The sequence below is a fragment of the Martes martes genome (genome assembly GCF_963455335.1).
Source record: "Martes martes genome assembly, chromosome: 1".
Taxonomy (NCBI): Eukaryota; Metazoa; Chordata; class Mammalia; order Carnivora; family Mustelidae; genus Martes; species Martes martes.
This window is the reverse complement of record NC_137888.1, coordinates 205325738-205346999: the sequence shown is the minus strand read 5'-3', so window position 1 is coordinate 205346999 and position 21262 is coordinate 205325738. Positions and strand designations below refer to the sequence as shown.

The following is a 21262-nucleotide window of genomic DNA, read 5'->3' as shown; positions in this document are numbered from 1 at the left end:
ATGAGTGCTGGGGCCACATGGACCAGAGGTGGTTTATTCAGTGCGCGTGAGAGGAAGGGAGAAAGGGTAGCTGTACCCACAAAGGAAAAGGCCCAGGAGCTCTCTAGTGCTGCCAGGGAACCTCTCTGAGCTCTGACCCGCACCTCCCCACCCCAGCCCCACCCTGTCTTCAGGGAGGGTTGTAGAGTCACTGGACCTGATCGGCCAGGTCCAAGGCAGGCAAGGATGAGACTCTAAATCAGCTAGGCACAGTCCAGGGGTGGGAAGGCCAAGGCTACTGACCCACGAGGCCCTACACAGCAATGGAGCCATCTCGGAAGTCCGTCCTCCCAATAAGGATGTTGACCACAACCGGGTGGCCATCTCGACACTGCTTTTGAGCATCATGAAGCACCTCGACTACCTGATCTTCTTTCTCCCGTGAGAGCAGCAAGCCCTGGGCCCCAAGTCCTATGGCTGCCTTGTGATAATCTAAAAGGGGAAGTCAAGTCAGATGGTGGCAGGGACCCAGGCCACCATGCAGTCAGCCCAGGAGAGGAACACACAAATCAGCTTCTCCCTCTCTCCACCCAACCCGAGCCTCTCACCAGTGTAAGCCAGGCCACAGGCCACATTGCTGCCCAGAGAGGGCACCTGCTCCCGAGAAATCTGGGTCCAGCCAGCATCATTCCCGATCAAAGCAATCACTGGGATCTGCAGAGAAAGGATGAGGCCAGGCCATAGCCTTCAGCTTTAAGGCTAACCAGAGGACAAAGACAGGGACAGGACCTTTGCCAGACAGAAGCAGCTCCCTCCCTAGCCCTGCTCACCCCTCATGACCACTCCCAGAACCCCAAGCTCTGAGCTTCCTTCAGGGCAGCTCGGTCACCTTGTGCCTGACGAAGGTATCAAATTCAATGAGGCTATAGCCAAAAGCTCCATCTCCAAACAGGCACCACACCTGAGCAGGGAACAAGGCTGGTTGAGTGGCTCACTGTCCAGAAAACCCCGCCCCCAGCCTCCAGCACCCTCACTCACCTCGGCATCCGGCCGGCACAGTTTGGCCCCAAGTGCAAATCCTGCACCAACGCCCAGAGTCCCAAAGGCCCCTAGGAAAACCAAGAGCAGGTGGGTGTAAAGGGGCCTAGACAATGCAAGCTGTCCCAGGCAGAGGTCCCTCCTTACCAGGATCAAGCCAGCACAGGGGGCCACGGGGCTGCACCAGGTGGGCGGCAGTGCCCACGAAGTCCCCACCGTCGACCACCAGAATCGAGTTGTCAGGCAGAGTTTCCTCCACCAGCTGCAGTACCCGCACTGGGTTCAGGTGCTGGGCTACAGGCATCAACCCCTTCTCCCTGCCACGGAGCAGCGCACGTCAGCAGGGCCAGCAACAAAGCCTTCCAGGAAACCACAACAATACCCCTGGTCCCGTGTCCGCTCTACCCAGTCCCCACCGAAAGGCCTGCTCCTTCTGCCGGTCAGCTTGCCGAAGCTCCTCTGTCCAGTCTGAGGCCCATGTCTGGCCCTTAAGGCCCTCCACCAGCTTCACCACAAAGGAGGCCACGTCTCCTAGGGAAGGAAGAGGATACAGCTGCAGGGAAGTGGCCTCCTGCCCTTCCAGCATCAGAGGCCCAGTGACAGCAGGAATCCAATGGCAACATTCCAGAAAGAGACAAGGAGGCAGACCGGGAATGTTCCTAGGGGAAAACAGGTAAAACACACCCCAGGATCTGCCAGAACCAGGTTAGGGCAGCCAAGGTGAGGCAGAGAGCAAGGCCAGAGAAATGAAGGTTTAGGAAGCACAATGTACGTTAGAAACCCAAGCAGCTTTGCTGCCTGCCTCCCGCCCTCCCCCACCCAGATCAGGCAGTGCTGTCAGTTCTGCCTCTAAAACACATCCCTCCAAACACCTCCATCAGCCAAGCACGTCTCTCTAACCCAGACATGCAGCATGCTTGTGAATTGACTGAGAAATGGGCCAGTGATGTACTTTTCATGTTGGTCTTAGAAATGATCCCATGAAAGCACAGAGAAGCAGAATTTGTCATCCCTGTCTGTGCCCGCTCCAGGCCTCATCCTTTCTGTCCTGGCCTGGTTGAACAGGCCCCTGGCCTCCACCTGCCCTCTCTGACTCACTGCCTACCAGCTACTACAGTGGACCTTCCCAAACATAAATGTAGCAATGCCACTTCTCTGCTTGATCCAAGAGGTCCGTGTAGTACCATCAATGTGTTTGGAATGATGGGCAAAGAAGAGCACATAAAGGCTATGGGAGCAGACTGAACAGGGATGGTATGGCAGGACAACAGAGGCCTTGGGGCCCAGGAGGGAGCTCTCTGTCCTCCAGGCAGCTGGCAGCATGGGAGGGTTTCCAACCAGGAGCACGATCACATGCACATTCCGAGGCCTTCCCTCTTACCCACGCCCCACCATTTGTTCATCCAGAAGCACCCATCAGTCTGAGAGCCCGTGTCTCTGGCTCACTGGGTGCCCATCGGGGCAGGGTCTGGGCCCTGCTCACCAGCACCTGGCTCAAGCCAGCTATCACAGAGGTCAGAAGGAGAAGGACCGGGAAGAACATATATGTGTTGGGGTGGAAGGGGGAGGGTCCCAGGAGCTCACCCTGCACAGCTTCCTGGGGCTTCCAAAACATGTCTGAGTTAAGCAACATCTCTTTCCGGTTACGGTTGACAATGATGATCTTGCTGCTGCGGCTAAGGACACGGCCATAAGACAGGCGGAAGTCACACACGGCTCCTGGAGTGGGGAAAAGGGGCTCAGTGGCTGGAGAGCCAGTATCCCACCACCTTACTTAATCCACCATAGCAGACTAAATGCAAAAGGGTCCCCATTCTTCCTTTCTCCCTGTACCAGTACCACCTGCAGTTGACTTCACAGCTCCCCACCCCTCGAATCTGGGCTGGCCTCAGGGACATGCCCTGGCCAATAGAGTGTGGCAGGTGAAGGCAAGCGTTCCTGAGGCCAAGCTTCAAGAACTGTAGCTTCTACTGTCTCTCTCTTAAAAACCTCACTCTCCCATCCCTGCATGTTTCTCATCCTGCACCAAGTGAGCAAGCCCAGGCTGGCCCGCTGGATGGTGAGAAAGCTGGAGGAAGAGGCAGGGAAGAGCAAAAGAACTCAATTATCCCAGCGGAGGCCACGGCAGCTTAATCTGTAGTCCGCCAAGGCCAAGTATATGCAGCAGCCCAGCCCGATCAGCCCAGATGCCTTATTGTCTCTCCAACTACAGACTCATCAGTGAGCCCCATCAAAACCTGGAAAACTACCACCTAACCTCTAGGTGGACCTGAAGTAATGATAAGTTTATTTTAAGTCACTGAGTTTAGCAATGGTTAATACACAACAGCAAACTGATACAACTATTACGTGTTGGGCAGGAGTCCAAATACTTTATGTGAGAATGTACATGACATACAGGTTTACACTACAGAAACCCCGTATAAAGCACACAAATGCAAATGCTGAATATAAATACTGCAGGTGCCCTCTATCCATGCATTCTCCTTTGCAGGAAGCTGAGCCTACAACACAACTCCAACCTTGCCAGAGTTTACCTGGACTTGAAGTACACAGTTTTCCAAACCCCTGAAAGGTGAAGGGGTGGGGCCCAAGATAAGAGGGTAGGTGATTACTAGGTTAGTGATTAGTTGGGCAGGGTGCCAGTAAGTACCTGACTAGGAGGGGCAGGGTCACAGAGGTGGGGGCAGTGGACAGGGGGGCCTGGAGGGAGGGGAAGGGAAGAGGGCAGAGGAGCCCGAGGCCCACCTGCCAGAAGGACAACATCTGCTTTCTTCAGGGCAGCGCTACGGTTTTGCCGGATGTGGAGGGGGTGGTTGCGGCCCAGCAATCCTCGTGCCATCCCTCCCAGGAAGCAGGGGATGCCAAGGGTCTCCACAGCAGCCCTGGGGATCCAGACAGAACAGAGGTGAGTGTAATGTCAAGGGCGTGCCCCACCCCACAAAGCATCAGGGCAACAGGGACCAGGTATATGATAGCAAGAGTAGGGCTGAGCCTTCTCACCGAAGTCTATCAGCGGGTATCGGGGGCAGCAGAGCCTGGCTTCCCAGCACAATAAGGGGCCTTTTGGCTCGGCTCAAGATTTCCATACAGCGCTGAACCTGGGATAAGAGATGGGGCTCAAAGAGCCAACCATGTGAGTCACCATCAGCCCCCAAGATCAAGGCCCCAATACTGACTCAAAGAGAGACCATCCTGCCAGGTGGGGTCCTCAGCCAGGGAAGAGAGGCGATTCACCTGCTGGGTTGATGCCTGGGGAATGTCCAGAGGCAGAGGGCCCTCAGGCCGAGGCTCCCAGGCTCCTGCAAAGAGGTTGGCCAGGTAATTCTCTAAGTACCTGCAAAAGTGAGAGCAAGAGCTGGTTACCAGAATCAGTGACCAGGGCTCCCGGAGCTGTTCCGAGCTCAGCTCCTACCCCTCTTTGCTCACCTGCACTGTCACATAGGCTACCTTGCTTTCCTAACCCACCAAGTTTGCTCCTGCCTCAGGACTTTTGCATTTGTAGTCCCTCTACCTAGAATGCTCTTCCCATGGCTGCCCTTCCCCCACTCAATTGATATGCAAGCCCATGAATGAGTCAAAGGAGGGACAGATGCTGGCAGAAGTTACAAAGGAGGGCAAGGGGCTGGAGAGAGCATGGTGGGAGTGGGGCTGCTCACCAGGAGACCACTCGACCCATGAAGCCCTTGGGCGGCTTGGCTGGCACCATCTCCTTCTGGACCATGTAGTAGGGGTACAACACATCGATGGGCAGCTCCACAAACACTGGGCCTGCAGAGGGGCAGGGAGGATACTGAGCCTGCCATGCCTCCCTAAACCCAAGCTTTAGGGCCTGACCACTGCCCAGCACCCCCCACCTACCTGGGGTGCCCGACTGGGCAGCAGCTATCGCAGCCCTCAGAGTGGGCACAATGTCTCGCACCCTCCGCACGGAAGCACAAAACTTGCACAGTGGCCTAAACAGGGACATCTGATCAATGGCCTGGAGTGCACCCCGGTTCTGGTGGAAACAGAGGTGTCCAGAGAGTCAACACATGAGCCCTTTGAGGCTCCCTGGGGCTCCCACCACCCACCAAGGACAAGGCACCTGCAGGAGCGTGCTGGCAGCTCCGCCCAGAAGCAGGACTGGGGACTGAGCTATCTGGGCGTTCTTCATTGCAGTCACCGTGTTGGTGAGGCCCGGGCCTGCTGTCACTGCAGCCACACCCACCGTCCCTAAAACACAGAATCCATTGCAGCTGTGCCCACCGGCCTGGCCACCTCTGAAAAAAAACTCTGCCCCTCGAAGACCTCCCCCATCCCATTCTCCCCAGCCCTTAGTCCTCTCTGCTCTGCCCTCACCAGTCAGGCGGGCCACGGCATCGGCAGCGAAGACGGCTGTGACTTCGTGGCGTGTGTCCACCACACGGATGCCCAGCTTCTCACAGGCCACCAGCAGCGGGGAAATGTGCCCACCGACCAGTGTGAAGAGGAACCGCACGCCATGGGCCCTCAGCACAGCTGCCACGTTCTCCCCACCATGCTGAATGCTTGCCTTGTCCACCTGGGCCCCGGAAAGGGAGCGCAAGATTATCAAGGATCAGCAAGGGCACTAGGGCACATAGGGAGAAGGCAATCTCGCTCCCCCAGGAGGGAGGGCAGGAGAGTCAGGGGAACTTGGATGTTGGTTAGGCACCTATAATACCATATGCCAGGCCCAGAGGAGGGCATGTTATCCTATCAGATCCTCTGGTGATTATATCCTTTTGCAGCTAGGAAGACCAAGACTTGCCACAGCAATAGTCAAAGTCCCATAGAACCCGTGCTCTTAAGCGCCCTCTTTCTGTTACACTGCCTGTCCTGAGGGCAGTGGGGCAATCAGAGTGAAAGGAGAGGGAAAATGGATCCCGAGAGCCCAGAGTAGTTTGGCCAGGGGCTATCTGCTGAGATTCCAGAACTGCCTGCCCTCCAGGGCCTGGCAGCCTGACTGCTGATTCCAGCCTGCTAGACTTCCTCCCACTCACAGGGCAAGCCCAGTTGGCAGGCCCAGCTGGCCTGCTGCTAGCCACCAAGCACCCGGCACAGGATCGGCCTGCTGGCAGAGATCGTGCCTGAGGCTTCCCAGACCCAGCTTCCTCACAGCCCGGCACAACAGAGGCCTCTGCCTTAAACCTCCACAAACCCTCAAGACTAGCAGCCTTGCTCCCGTTGCTCCTGCTGAAGAAAGGAAGGATCGCGGAAGGAGTGCGGGAAAGGGGTAGATTCCCGAGGGGAGGAACCAAGAGTGAGGTCTGTGGGGTCAGTTCTTCCCAAAAAGATCAACTATGGCAAGCTACCCCACGAGATGTCTTGAGCTTATTTCCTCTTGTGGAAAATGAGGGCAGAAACAAAAAACTATTCAGGGACGTGTGGAGAGGTACATGACAACTGTCACAGCCCCCTCGGGTGCCTGCCTTTGGCCCACTCTGGCCGCACAGGATTCAGGGAGCAGTGCTCTGTGAAAAGGGCTCGGGGCCGCTGGGGAAGGAGTGGGCCGAGCCAATGGGCAGATACTCCAGATTCTCTCTTACTAGAGGCAAAGTCCAGGGCCTTGTCTGCAACCTGGCAATGGGGACAGGGAAGTGGATAGAATTTCCCGACCTAACCCCTAGATTAGTCGGGCTTCACTTTCTCCGCCTGCAAAATACGTGAGCTAGAGAGAGTGCCAGGCCCTCGTTCCTTCTTTGGCTGCCCCCAGCCCGCCTCTGATCTGTGCCCCCGCACCTTGTGCATCAACTGGTAGAAGAGCCCCAGGCGGTGCGCGGCGCCCAGCAGAGCGGCCACTAGCGTCCCGCAGGCCAAGAACAGGAATGAGGGGAAGAAGTTCCCGGCAGGGGCAGCGGCCGCGAGGGTCTCCATGACTCCGCACCTGAAAGAGAAAGGACAGGGCCAGCAGCTAGACGCAGAGATTCTTTACAGAAGAAGGTACGCCCCCTCCCATTCGGATGCCGGGCCACACCTCCCCCACCCCCCGTTTCGGCGCGGCCACGCCCCTTACGCTGCTCGTCTCTGGACGAGGCCACGCCCCTGGAGAACCAGGCCCCGCCTCTCGGGGGGAGGCCACGCCTCCTGCGGCGCCAGACCCTCCCTTTACGTCTCCCCCACCACCATCACCACTAAAACTAGACCACCACACGTCGATGCGGCCAGAACGACCTCAAGATAGTTTTTAACACTCACCGGCTTCTCAACGAATTGGTGGAGAGCCCCGCCTCTCTTTTACACCTGGATCCGAATTTCAACCTTAAAAGTGAGCCCGCCCACCCCGCGCCCACGTCACCTAGGACGAGGCCACGCCCCCGAGGTCGCGAGTGAGCCCCTCTCCTGAAGCCAGATCTCTATCCACTGCGAGCTCCAGAATTCGACCCCACACCCCAGGCCGGGGGTCGAGGTCAGATCGCATCAGAAGGCTTTTCCTACCCCTGGGGCACTTTGGCCTTCGCCTGCGGGAAATGGCGCTGACTGCTGAGGAATTCGGCGCCCTTCGTATCACATGACCCAGGAGCGCGGCCAGGGGAAGCTGGGCCCGGAGCTGTGGCCGCGCCCCTTTCTCTCACAAGGCTTGGCGGTACCCTGTAGTCCGGCCCGGCGCGCGTGCGCAGAGCCGTAACCACGCCCTGGGACGCAAGCACCTCCTATAAGAACTCTGGCCCTCCTAGCGGCGGGCCCACAGGCCCCGCCCCCCCGCCTCTCATTGGCTCTCCCTTCAAGCCTATCACTTTTCTTTACAGGAGGCCACGCCCCTTGGCATCTGGTCTAAGCTGAGGCCCATGGAGCCGACTTTCCGCGGCCTTCCATTGGCCCCACATTTCAGCCTGTAGTCCTCGGGCTTTCCGAGTCCTCCGGCTTTCCCACCAGCCGTGCCGAATGCCCCTTAGCATTAGCCGGACTTGGACGTCACGGCCCGCTCCCCAGATTCCACCACCACCCGGGCCCACGTCCCAAGCAAGGCCCGCTCCCAGCTCTTGCACAGACCCCGCCTCCCATCTTACGTAACCCTGCAAAGGCAGAGGCCCGCCCCCTCGCTCGTAGGCCTGCCTCTGTTGTTGGCTCCGCCTTCTTCCCCGACTTTTGGGTTTCTCAGTTCAGAGTTCAGAGTGCAGGAGAGTAGAGTGCAGGGGAGGAGACGATCGGCAGCCCTAGGGACCTGCTTGCAGCCGTCCGGCCTCTGGAAAATGATCCCCATCAGCAAAGGGGAAATAATTCTAGTACTAAGTACCCTACTACCTTCCAAAATGAATCTTCACATCTTAACAGTGGCTCCCATCCCTCGTCAACTTCTGGAATTTCCCTCTTGAGTATTCCACCCCATTATTAATTTTATCTTATGTTGAATCTTCCTACTTTTCATTTCACCCATTTAAAAAAAAAAGAAAAGAAAACTCCGTTTGCCCCACATTTTCCACCTATCACTGTCCCTTTGCACCTCTTTTTAGCGAAATTCTTCTAATGACTTGTCTTTACTTACTGTCTCATGAGCCCTTCTATTCCCTCTTCACTTTATGAAATCTGTTAGGAGTATTCCAACAGTCTCTAAAACCGGTTCCTCTCCCTTCTATCTCTCATCTACCAGCTCAACCCCACTTTCCTTTCCTATAATTAACAGGATAAAACTTCCGAGAAAGGTCTTCTAGGTCCAGTTAAATTCCCAAAGCCAATAATGAAATAGTGACCATTACTTTTCATTAAGCACTTATTACATATGAGGGGCTGTTCCATACACTCTTCACATCAACTCGTGTAATCCTCACAATAGCCCTGTAAAGTAGCTTATATTATTAATATGCCCGTCTACAGATGAGGAAACGGGAGCACAGAGAGGTTAAGGAAGTTGCTCAAGGTCACACAGCTTGTAAGTGAAAGAGGCACAATGTGAACTCAAGCAGTGCTGCTCCCAGTCTGGGAGAACAGGTAGGGTGCTTCAACCACATGGCTTCCCCATGCCTGTCACAGGATGTAACATTTGGAGCCCACCCAGACACCCTTCCACTTAACACTGGATTTTATTCTGAGTTGGAAAGGGGAGAAGATTTTGAACAGCCTAAGTCACACAAAACCTGCACACAATTATTCATACGAGCTTAATCTGTAACAGCCAAAAACTGGAAAAACCAAATGTCTCTTGCGAAAATCAGTAAAAGGAAACCTCATTTAAAATGGAGTTGGGGGATGCCTGGGTGGCTCAGTCGCTTAAGCGGCTGCCTTTGGCTCAGGTCATGATCCCAGGATCCTGGGATAGAGTCCCACATCGGGCTCCTTGCTCAGCAGGGAGTCTGCTTCTCTCTCTCCCTCTGCCTGCTACTCTGCCTGCTTGTGCTCTCTCTCTCTCTTTCTCTCTGTGTCAAATAAATAAAATCTTTTTAAAATAAATAAAATAAAATGGAGTTGGGAGGCTAGAAGGGGAGCTCACATGCCCTACCACTCATCATCAACTGTAGACCTCAGGAAGAGACCTACCTGGCAAGTCTGGAGAATAGATACTATTGTACTACTCCAGCAGGAGAAAGAAAGGTTTTCCTTCTCCCCCAGCAACAACCCAGCTAATGAGGGACTGTGACAGCTCAGCCAATGAAAAGTCACTATTCTTGGAACTCCCAGTTTACTCTAATGAGCTTTTGGTTTACAACAGCTCCTTCCAAATCTCCCTTTTCCTTTATAAAAAACATACCTTGCCTGTGTTCCCCAGATTTGCATACAGTTTTGCTGTAGCTTGTGTATCCTGAATTGTAATTTTCTGCTATCCCTGAATAAGCCCATTTTTGTTGATTAATAAATGATGGTTTTATCTTTAAGTTTAATGCCCTCGATAGGTGAATGGCTAAACAAGCTGTAGTCCATTCCGATCATGGAACACTATTCAGCAATAGAAAGACAAAATATTGAAACACACACCTTGGATGAATCGCAAAGTATTTATGCTCAGAGAATGGATTGTGGTTGCCAGAAGCCAGGGTGGGAGGAAAGAATGGGAGGGAAGCTGGTCAAAGGTACAGACATCTAGTTAAAAGATAGGTAAGTCCTGGGACTGTAATAGACAGCTTGGAAAACACAGTTAACAATAGTGTATTGTAGATTGGGAAGTTGCTGAGAGAGTAGGTCTTAAAAGTTCTTGTCATAAGAAAAAAATTGTAACGATGTTAAGTGTTGGATGTTAACTTATTGTAGTCACCATTTTGCAATATATATGTATACCTTAAAGTACAATGTTGTATGTCAATCATACTTCAGTAAAACCGGTGGTAGGGGAGGCAAGAAAGGCCAGAACTACAAACATCAGTCATAATTTAAATTATGTTTCTTTCCAGCAAAGGTCTGTGGGATTGTATGTTGCATATCTTATTATTCCTAGACAGACTCTTGAGTTCTATTTGAATGTTCTAGCCCTTTACCTTTTGATAAAATCAATGATATTTTTGGTGAAATAGTTTTAAAGAATGAAGATTTATAAATTATACATTGGATTAATATATCAGATATCTGCATTCCTTATGCTGGTGTCATATAATCCTGGCTATTTAAAATTATTTTAATCTCCAGAAACATGTAATATTCTGTGTTGAATGGAGTACCATCTCTGTAATAGAGAAATAAGATATTATTTAAAAGGTTTATTTTAAATATCACTTATTCTTTAATTTTAGAAAGACTATTAACTCTGTGGTCTCAGATTATCATTACAAATCAAATTATGCTGAACATTAAAAAGTGTGACAGAAATAGATTATCCTAAGCAAAGAAATTGTAAGTTTCAGACATTTCAAAAATTTAAATTTTAGCCTGGGCAAATTATTTTTACTTGTTGAAAGATGTAAGCAAAAAGAACTTGCCTACTTTTAGAAAAAAAATAAGTCAACAAATAAACCAAGTAAGTATATTCGATAAGTTTAAAGTTACCAATTTTTTTTCTTTTTAGAGTATCTAATTCACTAAGTAGTGTAACTAAAACAGAATGACACTTTGCTAAAATTTTTATTTTCATCTTTAGAGATGAGAATATTGGTGACAGTGCCAAACTAAATCTAAGTCAGAGCAAAACAGGAAGAAACAACCGATACTGTGTTAAGATCTTAGAGACTACTGTTAATCTTAGGAAACAAACTAAGGATTGCTGGACGGGAGAGGAGTGGGTGAATGGGGTAATGGGGTGATGAGCGTTGTGTTGTAACGAACACTGGGTATTGTAGAAGACTGATGAATCACAGACCTGTACTCCTGAAACAAATAATACGTTACATGTTAATTTAAAAACATGTATATAGGGGCGCCGGGGTGGCTCAGTGGGTTAAAGCCGCTGCCTTCGGCTCAGGTCATGATCCCAGCATCCTGAGATCGAGCCCCACATCGGGCTCTCTGCTCAGCAGGGAGCCTGCTTCCTCCCTTCTCTCTCTGCCTGCCTCTCTGCCTACTTGTGATCTGTCAAATAAATAAATAAAATCTTTAAAAAAAAAAAAAAAAAAACATGTATATACTGGGGAAAAAAGAACAGGGGGAAAAATGGTGTGGGGTGGTATTCTCTATCCACAAGCCACGCACACACCCAGAGAATGATGCTGAGTGAAAGAAGCCGGTCTTAAAAGGTTACATACTGTATGATTCCATCAGAATGATATTCTCCAAGTACAAAACCATAGTGAGAGAGGACAGATCAGCGGTTGCTAGAGGATAGGGAAGGATGTGATTATAAAGGGGGTAGGACTAGGGAACTTTCTGAGGTGATGTTCTGTATCCGGATTATAGTGGTGGTGGCATGTGTTAAAATTCATTGATTTGGACACTTTTTAAAAATCTGTTTTAGTGTACAGTATTTTTAAATTTGGGGCCCCTGGGTGGCTCAGTCAGTTGAGTGTCCAACTTTTGGTTTCGACTTGGGTGATGATCTCAGGGTCAGAGACCCAGCCCCACATCGGGCTCCTCACTCAGCACAGAGTCCGCTAGAGATTCTCGCCCCCCTGTCCCTCCCCCGCAACTCTTTCTCTAAAAATAAATCTTTTTTTAAAATATAAGTAAATAGAGGCACCTGGGTGGCTCAGTGGGTTAAAGCCTCTGCCTTCAGCTCAGGTCATGATCTCGGGGTCCTGGGATTGAGCCCCGCATCAGGCTCTCCGCTCAGCAGGGAGCCTGCTTCCCTCTCTCTCTGCCTGCCTCTCTGCCTACTTGTGATCTCTGTCAAATAAATTTTAAAATCTTTAATATATATATGTAAATAAATTATACATATAATTTCATATGTGTGTGTTTAGGTAGATATTTTACATACACAATGTAAATAATTTTTTAAAGATACACTAGCAGAAATAAGTCAGACTGAGAAAGACAAATACCACCTGATTTCACTTATATATGGAATATAAAAAACAAACAAACAAAAAAGAATAAACAAAAAGCAGAATGAGACCTATAAACAAACCAATAGTTGCTAGAGAGAAAGGGGCCAGGAGGATGGGCAAAATGGGTGAAGATGAGTGGGAGGTACAGGTATTCAGTTATGGAATGAATAGACCACAAGACTAAAGGGTACAATATAGGAAATAAGTCAATGATATTGTAATATTGTTGTCCAATGACCGATGGTAGCCACATGGGCTGTGAGGATAGCATAAGGTATAGAAGTGTGGAATCACTATGTTGTACACCTGAAACTAATGTAATATTGTGTGCCATACTCAAATTTTAAAAATGTAATAAATAGGGACATCTGGGTGGCTCAGTCGTTAAGCATCTGCCTTCAGCTCAGGTCATGATCCCAGGGTCCTGGGATTGAGTCCCGCATTAGACTCCCTGCTCATCGGAGACCCTGACTCTGCCTCTCCCTCTGCCCCACACTTGTGTTCTCTCTCCCTCGCTCTCTGTCAAATAAATAAAATCTTTTTTAAAAATAGGGGCGCCTAGGTGGCTCAGTCCGTAAAGCATCTGCCTTCAGCTCAGGTCATGATCCCAGAGTCCTGGGATCGAGTCCCACATCGGGCTCCCTGCTCAGTGGGGAGCCTGCTTCTCCCTCTCCCACACCCCCAGCTTGTGTTCCCTCTCTCACTGTTTCCCTCTCTGTCAAATAAATAAATAAAATCTTTTTTAATGTAATAGCTAGATAAAAGATCCACTAGCATCAAACTGAATTTTTTCCTAGCAGTAATCTGTAGACTTGAGAGAGAATTAGGAAAAGGAATGCATTTCTGCCTCGGGAATGCAAAGTTCTCTTTCTTCCTGCCATCCTCAGGAAATGTTACTCTTCTGTGCTCCACATTTTGGGAAACAGTGACCTTGCCAGACCTTCATATCCTCACCAAGCCTCATATTTATGAGCTCCAGAGACAGCATAGGGTCTGAAAATGTCCAGGAGAGAAGAGATCATCAGAGTCAATTCCTCCATTTAATGACCTCTGAGTCACAGAGAAGGGGAGGGATCTTCCCAAGCCCCCACGAGTGCTTCAGAGAGAAACTAGCACCCAGATCTCCAGGTTCTGGTTGAGTGGATAGTGTTTCTAAGTGCTCACAGCCTTTGAGAGAGAGGGAGCACAAGGTGCCCAGAGCTCCTTGGAAACTGATGGAAGCCCCCAAGCCTTGCCTGCACCTGCTTGAACCAGAGTCGGCAGCACTGGGTCCTGCAGGCCTCATAAGGAAGGGCGAGCCTTCACTTTCACCCTCCATAGCAGAGAAATGAAAGCCGGTCAGGCCTCAAACAGAAAAAAATATAAATAAATAAATGAATAAATAACTAAGAAGTCCACAGAAACCGCAAAAACAGGCTCGCTTCCCAAATACTGCAGATTCAGTCCCAGACCACCACGATAAAGCAAGCGAAATGCATTTTTTGGTTTCCCAGGGCATATAGAAGTGATGTTACACAATACTGTACTCTAGTGGGTGTGCAACAGCATCGTGCCTGAAATAACCATGGACATACCTTAGTTTAAAAGTACTTGATTGCTAAAAAATGCCAACCAGCATCTGGGTTTTCAGTGAGTTGTCATCTTTTTGTAGATGGAAAGTCCTGCCTCCATGGTGATGGCTGCTGACCCATGGCCACTCACGGCTCGGGTGGCTGTGGCGGTTTCTTAAAATAAGACCACAAGGAAGTTTGCCTCATCGATTGGCTCTGCCTTTCACACACCATTTGTCTGTAGCATGTGATGCTGTTTGATAGCATTTTTTTTTTATTTGTCAGAGAGAGAGGAGCGAGAGTGAGCACAAGTAGACAGAGTGGCAGGCAGAGGCAGAGGGAGAAGCAGGCTCCCTGCCGAGCAAGGAGCCCGATGTGGGACTCTATCCCAGGACGCTGGGATCATGACCTGAGCCGAAGGCAGCTGCTTAACCAACTGAGCCACCCAGGCGTCCCTGTTTGATAGCATTTGACACACAGTAGCACTTCTTTCAAAATGGGAGTCAGCCCTCTCAAATGCTGCCACTGCTTTATCAGCTCGTTTTCTATAACACTCTACACCCTTTGTGGTCATTTCAGGTCTTCACGGCATCTTCACCACGAGTAGAATCCAGCTCAGGAAACCATGCTCTGTGCTCATCCATTAGAAGCAACTCCTCATCCCTTCAAGTTTTAGCGCGAGGTTGGAGCAATTCAGTCCCATCGTCAGGCTTCACTTCTGATTCTAGTTCTTTGGCTGTTTCCATCACACCTGCGGTTACTTCCTCCACCGACGTCTTGAACCCTCAGTCATCCATGAGGGCTGGAATCCACTGCTTCCAAACTCCTGTTCATGTTCATATTTTCACCTCTTCCCATGAGTCACAGATGTTCTTAATGGCATCTACAATGGTAAACCCTTTCCAGAAGGTTTTCAGTTTACTTTGCCCAGATGTGTCAGAGGAATCACTGTCTGTGGCAGCTGTAGTCTTTTAAAAAAATGTATTTCTTAAGGAATAAGCTTAAAAGTCAAAATGACTGGGGCAACTGGGTGGCTCAGTCATTAAACATTTCCACTCAGGTTGTGATCTCAGGGTCATCAGGAGATCTCTCAGGAGATCTCTCAGGAGATCCAGCCCCGGATCGGGCTCCACACTCAACCTGAAGTCTGCTTGTCCTTCTCCTCTGCTCCTCTGCCCGCTTGCATGCTTTCTCTCTCTCTCCCTCTCTCTCTCTCTCTCCCTCTCAAATAAATAAATAATTTTTTTAAAAAGTCACAATCTCTCCTTGGCCCATGGGCTGCAGAATGGATGTTGTGACAGCAGGTATGAAAACAACATTAATCTCATGGCACATGCCATCAGAGCTCTTGGGTGACCATGTGCATTGTCAACAAGCAATATTTTTTAAAGATTTTATTGATTTATTTGTCAGAGAGACAGAGAGAGAGACCAAGAGCACAAGCAGGGAGAGCAGTAGGCAGAGGCAGAAGCAGACTCTCCACCAAGCAAAGAGCCCAATGTGGGACTCAATCCCAGGACCCTGGGACTGTGACCTGAGCCAAAGGCAGACGCTCAACCAGTTGAGCCACCCAAGCAAAGTGTCCCAAGCAGTAATATTTTAAGAGGAATCTTTCTCTTCTTTCTTTCTTCCTTTCTTTCTTCCTTCTTTCTCTTTTGGAGCAGTAGGTCTCAAACAGTGGACTTAAAATAGTTAGTAAACCATGCCACAAACATGTGCTATCATCTAGGCTTTGTTGTTCCCTTTCTAGACCACAGACTGAGTAGATTTAGCATAATTCTTAAGGGCCCTAGGATTTTCCAAATGGTAAATAAGCATTGGCTTCAACTTGGTCCCCAGCCGCATTAGCCCCCAACAAGAGAGTCAGCCTGTCCTTTGAAGCTTTGCAGCCAGGCATTGGCTTCTCTCTGCAAGTCCTGGGTGGCATCTTCTTCCAGTAGAAGGCTGTCTCACATGCACTGACAGTCTGCTGAGTAGTGTCGCCACCTTCATGAATCATCTCAGCCACCTCTTCCGGGTCCCTTGCTGCAGCTTCTACATCAGCACCTGCTGTTTCACTGGCACTTTCAGGTTATGAAGTTGGTTTTTTTCCTTGAACCTCATGAGCCAACTCCGCTGGCCTCAGACTTTGCTTCTGCAGCTCCCCCAGCTCTCTGAGCCTTCACAGAATTGAAGAGAGTTAGGCCCTTGCTCTGGACTAGGCTTTGGATTAAAGGAACGTGGTGGTTTGATCTTCTATCCAGACCACTCAGACTTGTTCCCTATCAGCAAGAAGGCGGTTTCGCTTTCTTTGTTCCCTAGACTAGCACTTTCATTTCCTTTGCATCACAGGTCGACTAACTGGCACGAGAGGACTTGCCTCCAGCCTCTCTCTACCTGCAACCTGCCTTCCTCACTAAGCTTGGTCGTCCTTGCTTTGGCTTTCAGGTGAGAGATGTGTGACTCCTCCTTTCACTTGAAGACTTAGAAGTTACTGTAGGGTTGTTAATTGGCCTAATTTCAATATTGTTGTATCTCGAGGAACAGGGAAGCCCGAGGAGAGGAGAGAGATGGGGCACCAGCAGGTCAGTGGAGCTGGGAGAACACACACATTTATTAGGTTGACCTACTTCTATGGGCGCAGTTCATGGCATCCCAAAACAATTACAGTAGTAGCATCAAAGATCACTGACCACCAACAAATACCATGCTAGTGAAAAAGTTTGAAATATGGCTGGAACTACCAAAAACTGACACAGAGATGTGACATGAGCAAACGCTGTTGGAACACCGGTGCCAGTAGCCTCTCTTGACCCAGGATTGCCACACACCTTCAATTTGTAGAAAGCGCAACGTCTGCAAAGTGTGGGAAAGGGAAGCACCAAAAAGCTATGTGCATTCAAATGAGGTGCCTGTGCTAAGTTTCTGGTAGTTTAGTGATTTATGAATCATCTGATTCCCAAATCTAAAACAAAAATGGAAGCATCCTACAAAAATTTTAACGTGCTTAATGTGACCTTTAAAATACAAATTGAGGGGCACCTGGGTGGCTCAGTGGATTAAAGCCTCTGCCTTCCGCTTAGGTCATGACCACAGGATCCTGGAATGGAGCCCTGCACTGGGCTCTCTGCTCAGCAGGGAGCCTGCTTCCCCCTCTCTCTCTGCCTGCCTCTCTGCTTGTCATCTCTGTCAAATAAAAAAAAAATTTTTTAAAAATACAAATTGAAAAAAAAAAAGAAAATTGAAATTGAAATCAAACACTCTACGGTCACCTTTATTTGTAAGGTCAAAAACTCAAACAACAAAACAATACACCCCTCACTAGGTGAATGGTCAGACTGGGCTACCGCCACACTGTGACATGCTCTCACTGATGTAGCAGGCATTTGTGACTATTATATTATATTGGATCTTATATTATGTATTATAATTATATTATGTATTATAAATATATTATGTATTATAAAATGGAAGACAATTATTATTGGCAGAGAAGAGAGGTGTAGTCTTGAAATGCACCCCACCCAAATGTGTCCCTTCTTTAGTTATGCCCAGAGGCTGAAGGGATTAAAGAACTTTCCATTCCCAGAAGGAAAGTTTTAAGAGTAGACAGAATCAGGGGCGCCTGGGTGTTTCAGTCATTAAGCCCCTGCCTTCGGCTCAGGTCATGATCTCAGGGTCCTGGGATCCAGCCCCACATCAGGTAGCCTGCTTCTCCCTTTCCCACTCACCCTGCTTGTATTCCCTCTCTTGCTGTCCAATAAATTTTAAAAATATTTTTTTTAAAAAGAGAGAGGAAGTAGATAATCATGAATACACAGCATCTAGAAATTTGTCCAAATTTTATTATTCTCTTGAGTCACCCATCAAAAGACCTGAGATGGAAATCTGGGAATTTCTTTGCTCTACTCTCCCTTCCACTTCTCATCCCACATTTCTTTCGGATTATGTGTGATCTCTCGGTTCCACTGGCTCCTGGCTCCCAGTGAACTGGGAAGGTTCCTAAGAGCACACAGCACATGGGACAGAATCCCACCTTCGGTCTTCAGTAGCTGTGTGATACGGGGCGAGGTTTTAAACTCTCAGTGTTTTTCGCCAATACAATGGAAATACAATCCTGATCCATGGGCGGATACAAGTAATGTGTTGCTACTTTCCTGCCAAAAATTATTCTCACCTCCCTCCTATAAAAATAGAACTCCCAGGGGGTGCTGGGTTGGCTCAGTCAGTAGAGCATGCGACTCTTGGTCTTGGGGTTGTGAGTTCAGCCCCATGTTGGGTGTAGAGCTTACTTTAAAAAAAAAAAATAAAAAATAAACAGGACTCCCAAGATGTGGCCCAGCACATGTCAATCCCCCTAAAAAGCAGGTGTCCAGACACCCTGGCTGCCTGCCATAGGGTCCGAGTTCTGGTCAATGGGACACAAACAGATGTGACGACCACCACATCCACACTGTGCCCTTCAGAGGAAAGAGCATGTGCTCCTTTGAGCCTTACACCTTTTCCTGTAGCCTGGGATGAAGATACAATGGTGCAACGTAAAGAACTTACATTGGGCCACGGATTGAAGACATGGTATATATGGAAAGAGGAACCACTTGACCAGCCCAAAACCAATCACCACCTGGAGACTGCAACATCCAGTTTCAGCTGCTGTGTTTTGGAATCTCCTTGTTATAGCAGCTCCCACTGTACAATAACTGACATAAAAGTTAATGCCAGTAACAAATAACATGGAGGACATGGGGAGATGGAGAGGAGAAGGGAGTTGAGGGAAATGGGAAGGGGAGGTGAACCATGAGAGACTATGGACTCTGAAAAACAACCTGAGGGTTTTGAAGGGGCGGGGGGTGGGAGGTTGGGGGAGCCAGGTGGTGGTTATTAAAGAGGACGTGTATTGCATGGAGCACTGGGTGTGGTGCAAAAACAATGAATACTGTTACGCTGAAAATAAATAAAAAAATTTTTAAAAAATTTGCCAACAGAAAATAATTAATTAATTAATTAATTAATTTAATTTAAAAAAAAGTCAGGGCGCCTGGGTGGTTCAGTGGGTTAAAGCCTCTGCCTTTGGCTCAGGTCATGATCCCAGGGTCCTGGGATCGAGCCCCACATCGGTCTGCTTGCCTCTCTGCCTACTTGTGATCTCTATCTGTCAAATAAATAAATAAAATCTAAAAAAAAAAAAAGTTAATGCCAGAGGCACCTTCATGGTGCCGTCAGTCAAACATTCAACTCTTGCCTTCAGACTCAGGTCATGATCTCAGGGTCGTGAGATCGAGCCCCTCCTCGGGCTCCACGCTCAGCGGGGAGTCTGCCTGAGGATTCTCTCTCACTCTCCCTCTGCCCCACCTCCCCAATCGTGTGTGTGCTCATTCTCTCTCTCTCTCTCTCTCTCTCTGTCTCTCTCTCTCAAATAAATAAATAAATAAATCTCAGATGGATGAACTGTGAGGACATGATGCTACGTGAAATAAGGCCATCCCCAAAAGACAAATGTGGTATAAGTCCTTTCACATGCGGTCCTTAGCGTGGTCAAATTCATGAAGACAGGAAGTAGAAGCGTGGTTGTCAGGGCGGGCAGGGAGAGAGGAATGGAATTAGTGTTTGATGGGGACAGAGTTTCCGTTTTACAAGAGGAAGAGTTCTGGAGAAGGATGGCAGGGATGTTTGCGTAACATTCTGAATGTATTTAATGCTGCTGAACTGTACAGGTAAAAAGTGGTTAAGACGGTTGATTTTACATTACGGGTAGTTTACCACAATAAAAGAGATGGAAACAAAAGAGAACCGAGGGAGAGGAAATCTTTGGCTGTGCTTGCTTGCACTTGGAGCGGCCTGGACACACAAAGATGGAGCACCTCCTAAATTTTTTAGAAAAACCGAGAGCCTGTAATAACTGTTGAGGGGGCGCCTGGGTGGCTCATTCAGTTAAGCATCTGCCTTCCACTAAGGTGATGATCCCAGGGTTCATGGATCGAGCTCCACATCAGGCTCCCTGCTCAGCGGGGAGGCTGCTTCTCCCTCTGCCTTTGCCTCCCCCTCCCCCTGCTCATGCTCTGTCTCTCTCTCTCTTTGTCAAATAAGTAAAATCTTTAAAAAAAAAAAAACCATTGACTAGTGGGCTCAATGCCCCAGGGTTCCACGATGAGGTCCCCAAAACCATAGCTGCAGGAGACGCACTGAGAAAACTTCAGAAGCGGTGATGGAGGACAGGGCACAGTGAGGAGGCTCAGGGAGGGCAGACCCCAGGGCCACGGAAGACAATGGTACAAGCAACTGGCTTACAGCAAGGGGAGGAGCCTAACAAAAATTTTAAGTTGCTAAGTTTAGCAACTTCTGTGTGCTTCCCAGGCCCTGCTGAGGTTTGTTGTTTTGTCGTTGTTGCTGTTCATTGTGGTTTTAACATCTATTTCACGCAGAGATCGGAGTTTTCTAAAGTTCATGGGTGACGGGGCACCTGGTTGGCTCAGTAGGTTAAAGCCTCTGCCTTCGGCTCAGGTCATGATCCCAGGGTCCTGGGATTGAGCCCTGCATCAGGCTCTCTGCTCAGCAGGGAGCCTGCTTCCCTTCGTCTCTCTCTGCCTGCCTCTCTGCCTCCTTGCGATCTCTGTCTGTCAAATAAATAAATAAAATCTTTAAAAAAAAAAAAAAAGGTTCATGGGTGGCTAGAATGGGAGAAGCCACTGCAGGGCTTGAAGAAGAGAGCTCCTATTTCAAACACTACGCAGCGAACAGATGACTGGCTGGGTTACATCCTCGGGCAAGGGTGCTGGATGTAGGAGAAGAATGGTGTGGACATAGTCTATGTCAGTAAGAACAGCGGCACCCGTCCTTCTGGTTCTGCTTGTCTAGTGAGCTGCTTTCAGATTCATCAGCACCAAGATATCTGCAAGATAAACAAATCCTTCTCTTGCCAGTATCGACTGCCACACATGGCATCCCTGCCTCAGTGCTACTTTTCAATTTTAGTTATGGTAAAATACACATAACATGAAATTTGCCATCTTAACATGTAACCCACTGAACCCTTTAAGTGTACAGATCGGTAGTGCTAAGTACATTCTCTAGAATGTCTCTAGAAATTCTAGAGTCTCTAAAACTCTTCCTCTTTAAAAACCGAAACTCTGTCGCCATGAAACAACAACTCCCCATTCCTCCAGGTCCCTCAGCCCCTGGCTCCCACTGTTCTACTTTCTGTCTCTATGACTTGGACCATATGAGCAGACTCCCATAATCTTGTCCTTTTGTGTCTGCCTTATTTCATTTAACATGATGTCCTCAAGGCTCATCCATTCATCCATGTGGCAGCCTGAGTCAGAATTACCTTCCTTGGGACACCTGGGTGGCTCAGTTGGTTAAGCAGCTGCC

The 21262-nt window shown here is 49.1% G+C and overlaps 1 protein-coding gene across 1 annotated transcript; it reads right to left on the bottom strand.

The window, feature by feature from the left end:
• Window position 1: 1 nt before the first annotated feature.
• ILVBL (ilvB acetolactate synthase like) lies at window positions 2-7599 on the bottom strand. Its single transcript, XM_080798988.1, has 17 exons — window positions 7456-7599; window positions 7216-7260; window positions 6760-6904; window positions 5359-5560; window positions 5105-5232; window positions 4879-5017; window positions 4677-4788; window positions 4255-4354; window positions 4021-4118; window positions 3766-3902; window positions 2602-2736; window positions 1434-1548; window positions 1165-1334; window positions 1018-1088; window positions 869-940; window positions 588-693; window positions 2-471 (listed from the first exon to the last, which is right to left on the bottom strand). Exons 3-17 carry the CDS (start codon window positions 6892-6894, stop codon window positions 293-295), a joined length of 1899 nt encoding a protein of 632 aa, XP_080655114.1. The 5' UTR covers window positions 6895-6904; window positions 7216-7260; window positions 7456-7599; the 3' UTR covers window positions 2-292.
• Window positions 7600-21262: the final 13663 nt, after the last annotated feature.

What these genes read in the sequence shown, in the direction of transcription:
- ILVBL (XM_080798988.1), bottom strand. Translation starts at nt 6,894, where the DNA reads ATGGAGACCCTCGCGGCCGCTGCCCCTGCCGGGAACTTCTTCCCCTCA. An exon ending in GCCCCAGGAAGCTGTGCAGG is followed by an intron (nt 1,549 to 2,601) that starts GTGAGCTCCTGG and finishes TTCCTTCCCTAG; the next exon opens with GAGACGTGGCCTCCTTTGTG. An exon ending in CTGTGGCCTGGCTTACACTG is followed by an intron (nt 472 to 587) that starts GTGAGAGGCTCG and finishes TTCCCCTTTTAG; the next exon opens with ATTATCACAAGGCAGCCATA.